Source organism: Phalaenopsis equestris, unplaced genomic scaffold (genome assembly GCF_001263595.1).
Source record: "Phalaenopsis equestris unplaced genomic scaffold, ASM126359v1 Scaffold206200, whole genome shotgun sequence".
NCBI classification, from domain to species: domain Eukaryota; kingdom Viridiplantae; phylum Streptophyta; class Magnoliopsida; order Asparagales; family Orchidaceae; genus Phalaenopsis; species Phalaenopsis equestris.
The window spans coordinates 665,801-676,202 of NW_018225623.1; the positions used below are offsets into that span (position 1 = coordinate 665,801).

Consider the following 10,402-nt stretch of genomic DNA (forward strand, 5'->3'; position numbering starts at 1 on the left):
CCCGGCGGCGGCCCCGGGGGCCGCGTTTCAGGATAAGCAGCTTATCCTGAAACGCACAAGCTGCCCCAAACGGACCCTTAGAGTCGTTGATAATAATACTATCTAGTAATTTACTCAAGAGCTCCTAAAGATTTGACATGTAATTGTTCATGGGGCTATATTCTTCATTAGGGATTGCAATCCGGAACAAAATGAGGATAATGTATTGGCAAGAATGTTAGACCATAAAGAAGCTATAACATCTCATTTAAGTTGGGTCAGCCTTTTCTGGGGTTCCATACTTTGGTCTTTATGTTCATAATGACGTCATGCTTGCTTTTGTACTCCAGAAAAACAAATATTAATTGAACCCATATTTACCTAATGGATACAATCTGCTCATGACAAGACTTCATATGGTATCGATGTACTCTTATCTTCAATGAATAGCTCGGCAATGCAGGTTGAAGCATATGATCTCATCATAACTTATATTGCAAAAGCAAGTACGTATTATAAAATGAGAATAACGCCCTGTATCTCTCAAAAGTGGAGCCACCAAGTCACAAATAAAAATAAATAAATGAAAATTTTCAAAGAAGATTGAAAAGTTATTTTAGAAGAGAGTTTGACAGTATAGCATAAAGTAATAGTAAATAATTATGGAAATGTCATAGGAGAGTAAAGATAATGATAAAATGAAGTAAAAATCTGAGATGGCATGGTGAATTTTAAAATGTAAAAAATGGTTAATGTTTCAAGAAGATTTGATAAAAGATACATTGGAGTTTTATTTAAGCCAAACATGTGAAATAAGATAGCTACTTCCATTAAGAAGATTATCTTAAGAGTTTTAGAAGAGTATAAAATAAAAGTGTGTGCCAATAAAATGACTAGGTGGAATAAAAAGATACCAGAAAATTTAACCAAGAAGAAATACTTGTGCTTTTCACAAGTCAGAAAAGTTTAATAATATTAAGGTTTATAATGAATTACAGAAAAGTTATAAATCTTGTAAAGAGCATGATGAGTAAAACAAAAAATACATCTTTTGATAGCTTATATAATAATGTTGGTACTAAAAAAAAAGAAAAAAAGATATATAAAATAGCTAAAGACAAGTTTGATGCATTAAAAGTAAATAATACATATATCTAGTTAAAGATGAAGACATCAAGAAAAAATTAGAATGCTATATAAAGAACTTACTAAAAACGGGTTTAAGAGAAGAAATTATTTTGGAACAGCAAATTGAACTAATAATAATGTAAATTATAGATTGATCCAAATAAGAGAAAGTATCTAAGAATAATTTTAATACTAATATCTAAGATAAATGAAATGTTCAAGATTGATAACAATTACAAAAGAATCAAACTTATGAGTCATTTACCCAAGTTATGATTTGAGGATAATAAAATATCTAATTGAATTACATCAATTTCTCATGTTTGAAGGCAAAGCCACATCATAAGAATTAGCCAAAAATATACACAAGATTCCTACAAAAAGGAAAAGAAAATCATACTCTATATCACCACACCTCGCCTAGGAAATCTATTACAAAGTTTTCATTTATCCCAAAAATAAACATCAACCCGATAGAAAAGTTAACCAATACAGGGTTGCAAATGAACCAAGTCGAGCCGACAAGAACTTGCTCGCGCTTGATCATGTATTGCCAAAATTGATTTCAAGCTCGAGCTCAATTTAAGTACTTATAGCAATGTTGACGATGGCTTTATTTAAAATTATGACTTTTTGGGCTTAGTTTGAGCTTGATTTGCCAGTTAACCAAATAAATCTTATTGAACCTATTAACTAGCAATGATATTATGCGGTGCATCATTTATCTAAACCAGACATACCAAGCCTATGAGTAGTGCATTTAGCTTAAAAAAATTTAATTCGATGAATTTTTAAGCATCTTAACAAGCATAAATAAGCTTCTTGTGTTCATGAATAAGAGCGACATAAAATTTTAAAAAAAAATCTCATATAATCATATATTAAATAAATGTATAATTGAGTCTTAAATGAGCATATTATTGGCCTTTTCAATAAGCATATTCACAAGCTTTAAAAGATATTATTTATAATTGCAAAAAAATCAAATATTAAGATGTTCAAGTTTGTTCATTTATCAATTGTTGATTTATAAAAGTGTTCAAGCCAGGTAAATTATTTGATTAAACGGTAATCTATGAGTTATAATCACGCTGAGCCATAATTAGCTTATCGAGTGTATTGGTTCTTTTGCAGCCCTAAACCAACATTATCAAAACCCTACAAAACTGGCAGAGTGTATGAAGTACAAAAACGAGAAGCTCTACTTAGTTAATAGAATTAGAAGTGAATGAATATAACGCTAGGTCGTAGGGTGTGTACGAGGAGCTGGATCTGCTCCCTGACCCGTTGAACGAGGCCAGCCTCGAATTGAAGGATCTCTGGGGCCGCCTTCTCGTTCCGCCACGCCCTCTTCAGAAGATCAACATCTGTCTCTGCCTCCATAGCTGCCGCCGCCGATTCCTCTTTGCTTCCACCCGCCGGCGGCGATTCCGTCTCTCACACTCTCTACCGAGCGGGAAAGAATGGTGCACCACAACGAGGGCTAAACCTCTTGACATGTTTCAAATCTTGCCGCTTATACAATACCACCGTTTTTAAAGAGGGCATTTTAGGCGCAACATTTATATATACATACCACTATTATTTTTATGTATTTCATTATCTTATGCTCGGGCCCTTACGGGATAGCTTATGAGTTTTGAAAATGTCACCATACTGTTTGGAAATCGCGTCCGCGCAAATTACTCATGGTACTCGTCCGAGAAATCATTAATAAGCTTCGACACTGGTAAAGACCCGCGTCTCGTGTTCGCGACCCGTGTTGCCCTAATAATTCTGAAGGTACCCCTAATCTTCCTCGCCCTCGCCCTCTCCCTCCCTGGATTCATTTCTGATTCGTCACCCTAGAGGAGATCGAACTTTCTTTCTTTCGATTTTCCTTTATGATTAGTATGGTATGTTTTCCCTAGCTGCGATCATAGGAAAGTTAACATGTTCCTCTTCTTTGGTGGTTTTTTTGGGAGGTAGGGATGCAAGCAATAATTTTTTTTAAAATTTTTGTTGCGATATATAAGTAAATTAATGGTTTTTGGGCATAGCCTAGCAGAGATCCGTGGCATGAGAGGAACTTCGATTTTTCTGTATCTTTATTTCTGAGGTGGAGTTCCAAGCAAGCTAATTTTTATCATTTGTGCATAGATTTATGAAATTGTTTTCATTAGTTTGCAAGGGAATGTTTTCATTATGGAGGTTTAAGCAAGAAATTTGCTTTATCGTTCTTCGAACATAAGCAGGGAGATAAAATTTCTAATTCTATATCATTGCACCAAAAAATGTCTCAGTATTTATGAATTTCTAATTCATTGTATGAAACTTATCAGTTCGTATGTCTGTATTAATGAGGTTCTGTAGTATGCTAGTGAATGAATAGGCATGAGGGGAATTCAAAATCTGATAGTGTTGTTCTAGTAGTGTTGTTAGCAATGTTATCGAAGGAAGCTCATATCTGATAGTGTTGTTAGCAATGTCATTAATTCATCATAGGTGATCCAATTTATAAAAATTTAAAGTGGAATGAGGTAGTGGAGAAAAAATTTCTAGCTAGTAAGCACAAATCTTCAACCAGTAAGCTCTCTTTTTTTTTTATATTCTCTTTTGGGTTCAGAGCATAGTATAGATGATGCTTTAACATATTCTTATAACATGTACAGCTTGAGGCAGTAAAGAAAATTCAAAAGTCAAGATTTCATTTCATAAACAATGTGTTTATAAGTCATTGTTGAGGTTAGAAATTGGTCCATGTACATGAATTATTAACAATCAAATGCCCTTTCGATTAATTCATATAAGTGTGTTAAATTCCTGATGATTGATTAATCTTACCAAAATCTCTTAGCTCATCTTGCCATTATTCTAGCTCATCTTGATAATTAATAGGCCTTGAGACATATAGAAGACATGAAGTAGATAAAGGCGAGTTGAACAACTCTATGCAATCCATTTGTTTATAATGAATTACTCACCACGATTTTCATCACTATAAATTCCAAGAATTTTTGCATCTCTCGGTTTCATCTTCTCCCTATTTATAAATTGGGTGATGATGAAATATATCATGAAAAACAATTTCATCGACCCTATGGTGGAGCATAACCTGATATGATGCTTGCAGTTCTTATATGAAAGGCTTGTGAATTTAATCGGAACATGAAGAGCCTAGCAAACTGCTTTAAGGATTATGAATTTCTAGCTCAAGAAAGGCGTACACTTGCTTCATTCGAGGATTAAACTTTAAGAGTATGATTTGAATTATCTATAGTTCTATGCTTTTTTTTTAAGGAACGTTGCTCCCTAATAAAGGAAGCATCCATTTATCATTTTGTGCATGATGTTATTATATGAAAATGAAGCTATGTTTAGGTAGCATTCTAGTTTCTACAGTAGGTAATGTCAATGCACCATTATTTTATCATATTTGCAGTAAAGGTGGCAGTACAAAAATGCTTACACTATTGATATGGGTGTTTTTTTCTATTATGGGTAGTTGCAATTCATATGATGAATTAGTTGTTGCATAAAACCGTATGAAGAACTGTTTTGCTATATCTACTCAGTATTTCAAATATAGTTTTAAAGGTGCCCTCCCTATGCTTTATTTGGGTTTTTTTATCTTGAGAAAGGTAAAAAGGGGTTTTTTTCATTTTGTACTTAGTTCTTCCCTACGGGTGTTGTAGTCTTATGTTACTAGAAAAAGTAACAAGCCAGCTAATTAGGAAGCTAAAATTGGTGCTTCTTGCAAATATCTCAGTGAGTGCAATTATGCCGAGAGATCTTGCTTTACTTGTTTTGAAAGGTCTGTGTGTCTTGAACAACATTGTTTTACTGTCAAATTCCTTATACAGTATTGTTGTATAGATATTAAGAAAGGTCTTTGTGTTCTTTAATTCTAATCTCATTATAGTTACTAAAGTGTTGTACAGTATTGTTGTGTTCGGATGTGGAGTATTCATAGTTTTTCTCAATAAAATAGAGAACAGTTGTGTTGCTTCCATTATTAGTAAAACTATCTCCTATATTTTGTATGCAGAGAAAATGGCATCTTACAGTTGTGTTAATTAAAAATTTTACTTGTATTTATATGTTAAGTTCCTTATAGTTCCACCATGTCTAAGGTGAATGACGGGGGTCTGTCTGCTATGTAGGATAAAAAAGTTACAATTATTTTTTGTGATCTCTGTATTAAAGAAATATAACTGGAAAATAGGCCAACCACGTATTTTAACAGGGAAGGTTGGCAAAATATTGTGAAGAGGTTCAAAGAATTGACTAACAGAGATTATGACAGGCTAAATTTCAAAAACAAATGAGATCAATTGAAGAAGGAATGAAAAATTTGGAAGGAGCTGAAACGTGGATCTACCGAGTTCGGTTGGGATCTCATTAAGTGGGCAATCGATGCTCTAGATGACTGGTGGGTTGAGAAATTAGAGGTAATTTTTACACTCTCATTTTTTTAATTCTCCTAGTATTTTTGTTTAACAACTAATCCCTCTAAAAAAAACGTTACAGGCAATGGCATCAACGAAGAAATATAAGCAATGCAGAATTGAGTCAGACTTCGAAGAAATACTCGACATAATGTTTAAAGGGGTTGTCATGACGGGAAAGCATGCATTCAACCCTAGTGAGATGGGTTTTGCAGACATACCAAATGACTTCCCACCTGAGTCATTGAAAGCTGATGAAGAAGTGTGTAGTATTAACCAGAGGGAGATGGGGGAGTCCAATTCACTGTCAAAGCGGCCCAGGCATAGTGGGAGGAAGAAAGAAAAGGACAATTTTGTGAAAACCTTCTTCGATCTACTCATTGATGTTTTTGGAGCTCCACCACCTACTCCACTCCCTGACACATCATCTTAGAATGTATTGAAGTTGTGGCTTCTCTTCCTGAAGTAGTGGCCGACATGCGATTTCATGTCAAGTGCATGAAAAAACTTGAGGATCCTACGCATAGGCAAATATTCATGGCACTGCAACCAGATTTGTGCGTCGAATATTTTGGTTTTTTTGGTAGATGAATGAGTTTTTTATGTGTTGTTATTTTTAGCTTTTGTAGTGTTATGTATTTCTACATGGGTCATTTTAATATGTTGAACTTTGTAGTCATGTTTTTTTTAAATGTACCTCTAAATGATTCATGTTTTTTTATAAGTTGATCGATGTACATCTTTTGTTTGATGTGTAATTTTTAGTTCTTGATGTTTTCGTTGCTTATTTTTTTGCGCCTACTATGTCTTAACAATTTCTCTAACATTAACATTTTTATCTTTTAGGATGGATCCGCGGCAGAAACAATGTAAAAGAATGGCATGGGCTGCGGCTATTGCAATATTGCTATTAGAGTATTACCAATCCAGCAGTGTTCGCATACCCTGCATGACATCCAGCTTTGTTGGGGTTAAATGGGTGGGTGAGATGCTTTCTGGACATCTAGTAAGGTTCAACAACATATTTAGAATGACTGCAACTATTTTTATGGATCTTCTTCACGAGTTATGTCTGAAGCACGACCTCCAAGGTTCTTCTAGAACGACAAATATGGAGGTGTTGGCTATAACACTATACATTCAGTCACAGAACGAATCAATTAGAGGAGCTATGGAGAGATTTCAACATTCATCAGAAACAATTAGTTGTTACTTCTCCAAAGGCGTACAGACACTTGTTAGCTTAGCAACTCAAATCATTAAACAAGAGGATTCATCATTTGTTAGTACTCCTGAACAAATTACCAACGATCCTTATTACATGCCTTATTTCAAGGTAACTATTAGTTTCTGCATGTTACTTTCAGAATATAATTAGTTTCTAACTGTGTAAAACAGAACTGCATAGGTGTAATCGACGACACTCACATTGATGCTCGACTACCCAGCCACGAGAAGGTGGCATACATTGGTCGTAGTGGCTCAACAACTTAAAAGGTCATGGTTGTATGTGACTTTAACATGTGTTTCACTTTTATGATGACGGGCTGGGAAGGGAGTGCACATGACAGCAGGATTTTCTCCTATACAACTAGGAATAGATCACAGTGTTTCCCTCACCCACCTTCAGGTTTGTTTTGCTTTGTAAACGTACTATTTAATATGTATTATTTGTCATTAACAGTGTCTTTCGTAACAGGGAAATATTATTCGATTGATGTCGAATATCATATGCAGAGGGGCTACCTGAAGCCTTATTCGGACATCAGATACCATATTCTTTATTTTGAGAGAGCAAGTGGCATGATCCGTGGCAGAAAAGAAATGTTTAATATGTTTAATAAACGTCAATAAACGTCACTCATCTTTACGCGGGGTAATTGAAAGAATATTTGAGGTTTAGAACAATAAATGGGTCATCCTATGTGATATTCTATCATATTCATTTCAAAAGCAAGTGCATATTGTGGTGACCATAATGACACTTCTTAACTTCATCAGACGACATCCCTCACGATTAGATACAAACTTTAGTTTGGCTAACAATGATGAATTGAATGTCTTTAAAGAACCTTCAGGAATTGTGGTTGGGCATTCATTACCTGAGGATGAGATAGAATCTAATGAATTTGAAATTCATGACGGTGAAGGTCTGGCTGAGATGACTGCTTTGATGGAGTCTATCACAGTGTTATCTGTGGTTGTTGATCAACCAAGTTTTATTTATTTATTAGATAATAAGTTTATTTTCGTATGCATTTACTTTTGTTTTTTTTTTATTTCTGGATCTGACATTTGGTTCCTTTTTTAATTTTTCTTATGGCTGGTATAACAACATGAGTTTCAAGATTTCGTGGACCAACGGAGTTGTCTTGTGTTACTGTAGACTACCAGCTCCGTTACTGACATCATGTCAACCTCACAATAATGAGAGACAGTTCTACGATTGTCGTAGGGGCGTTTCAGCTCGTTGCAGTTTCTTCTGTTGGGCCGACAGTCCGACATATTGCACTGCCAACAATGATCAGGGTACGATGATTTTTCATGGTAACAGTGTAGCTGAGGACAGACGTAATCAGAGTTTTAAATTAAATATTCTAATATTTCTCATTGTAGTTGTAATTATGTTTATTTTTATTTTATTTATTATGATACTCACGAGTGTGAGCATTCTAAGTTGTCTTTTTAAACTGATTTGTAATGATTTGTGAGTTCTGCTTTTTATCTATTTCTATACTCATACAGTTCTGTTACAAACAACTTAATCAAACAAGGGCAGAATTGTCATTTATCCAACAACAGCTGCCAGTAAGATGTTCTGAATAAGCTACCCCAAACAGAAAGCCAGCTTATTTTGATAATCTGCAGATTATCATATTATCAGAATAATCTGTTTATCAGCAGATTATAAATAATCAATAGCTACCCAAAGATAAAAAAATATTGATCTATTGAAATAATTTTGAGATAACGTCGGAAAAAATTATTTTATCGAACAAAAAATAATGTGTGCATTGCCATTCGCAGCAATCAAACGAAGGTCAAAAGCCTTCTCCCTATTTGGGGGCAACTGCAGCTTATTGAATAATCTACTGATAAGCTGATTAAAAATAATCTGCAGATAAGCTAGGTGTGGTGGATATTACAAATTTTTATATTTTTGGAAAAGTCAGACCGCTGTCAGAAAGCTGTTGCCGCACCTAGATAGGTGTGGTGTGAAAACGTTGTTTTCACCATTTTGAAAATGCATAAGCTGCCAAAACACAGTTTACCCAAACAGGTCAGGTGAGTTTTTAAAACGCCACCGCACCAAACAAGCTGCCCCAAACGGACCCTAAGCCTTAAACTACACTTTTTCCATACACACCATTTTTATTTATACATGAAAATATGTGTTTCACTATTTTAAAGTTAAAATAGTGATATTTTTTATGTGATATAAAATATTTGAGCTATATAAAAGTGAACAAATTAAAGTTTATGAGTTAGATATGTAATAACATAGGAAGTGGGTGATATATATATGTAAAAGCCCCATAAGCAAAATCAGCTAACATTTAAATAGCAGTAATTGAGAAAATATTTCCACTATTTATGAAATTTGAGAGCTGAAATTTAAAAATCTAAGAACCGTGAATCAAAATCCACTAGGGCTTTGGATGTTAGACTAAAAGATCATTGATGAGCTTAATGAAGGCTTATTAAATATATAATCAATGAAAAGCTTGTCAAATGTGATCTTAATATGAATTTAATGATGATCATATTAGATGTATAGTGGGATTATGATTTTAATTTATCATATCAAAAGGCTTAAATGTGTTGTGGGCATAATTTCACTTTTATAAGAGGGTCTTGTAAAGTATCATTTCAAAAGTTACATCATGTCTTATTTTCTACAAAGAAAAAATTCTAACAACAAATAATGATCTCTTAGGTTAAAAATGAAAGTCATTTCAATTTTTTTTATTTGTCTTCGGATTTTGTGTTAAGGTATTCAAAATTACATGTCACCTAGTGCTAATTACAGATTAAAATTTTATACAACAACAACAACAAAGCCTTAATTCCACTACGTGGGGTCAGCTACATGAATCCTTTTTCTCCATTGCGTCCTATTTAGTGTCATATTTTCATTTAGTTCAAGTAAATTAAGATCATTTTTAATACAATAAGCCCAAGTCTTTTTAGGTCTACCTTTGCCTTTCTTAACACAAGTCGAATCTAAAACATATACTCTTCTAATCGGATCATCAGATGGTCGACGTTTAATGTGACCAAACCATCTAAGATAACTTTCTCTAATTTTGTTTGTCACAGGAGCTACACCAACCCTATCACGAATATATTCATTCCGCATTTTGTCTCTAAGTGTAAAGCCACTCATCCACCTAATCATTCTCATCATCGACAACACTTAACTTATTATTATGCTTCTCTTTTAAAGTCCAACATTCAACACCATAGAGCATTGCAGGTCTCACCACCGTCTTATAAAATTTTCCTTTCAGTCTTAGCGATACTTTTCTATCACACAAAAGGCCCGAAGCATTCCTCCACTTCAACCAACCAACTTGAATTCTACTATTAACATCCCCATCTATATCACCATCGCTTTGGACAACGGACCCAAGATATCTAAATCGTTCACACCTTTTAATAATTTGATCACCCAAAGTCACACTTCTGTCACTAGAGCTATTACTATTAAAATTACATTCCATGTATTCAGTTTTAGTTCTACTTAAACGAAGGCCTTTAGACTCCAATGTAGACCTCCATAATTCAAGTGTTTCCTGGGCTTTTTCTCTCGTTTTATCCACGAGAAGAATATCATCAGCAAAAAGCATAAACCAAGGTACATCCTC

At 34.1% G+C, this 10,402-nt stretch overlaps 1 protein-coding gene across 2 annotated transcripts in view; it reads right to left on the minus strand.

Moving 5' to 3' along the window:
- Positions 1 to 2,641, minus strand: part of LOC110036417 (DNA replication complex GINS protein SLD5) — a 39,102-nt gene extending 36,461 nt beyond the window's left edge. The window contains exon 1 of one of the 2 annotated variants that reach the window (XM_020740854.1): positions 2,368 to 2,641. In XM_020740854.1, coding sequence (XP_020596513.1) covers positions 2,368 to 2,490 — 123 coding nt within the window. In that variant the 5' untranslated portion in view covers positions 2,491 to 2,641. The remainder of the gene's footprint in view (positions 1 to 2,367) is intronic. The other variant, XM_020740855.1, reaches the window with a different exon arrangement.
- Positions 2,642 to 10,402: the final 7,761 nt, after the last annotated feature.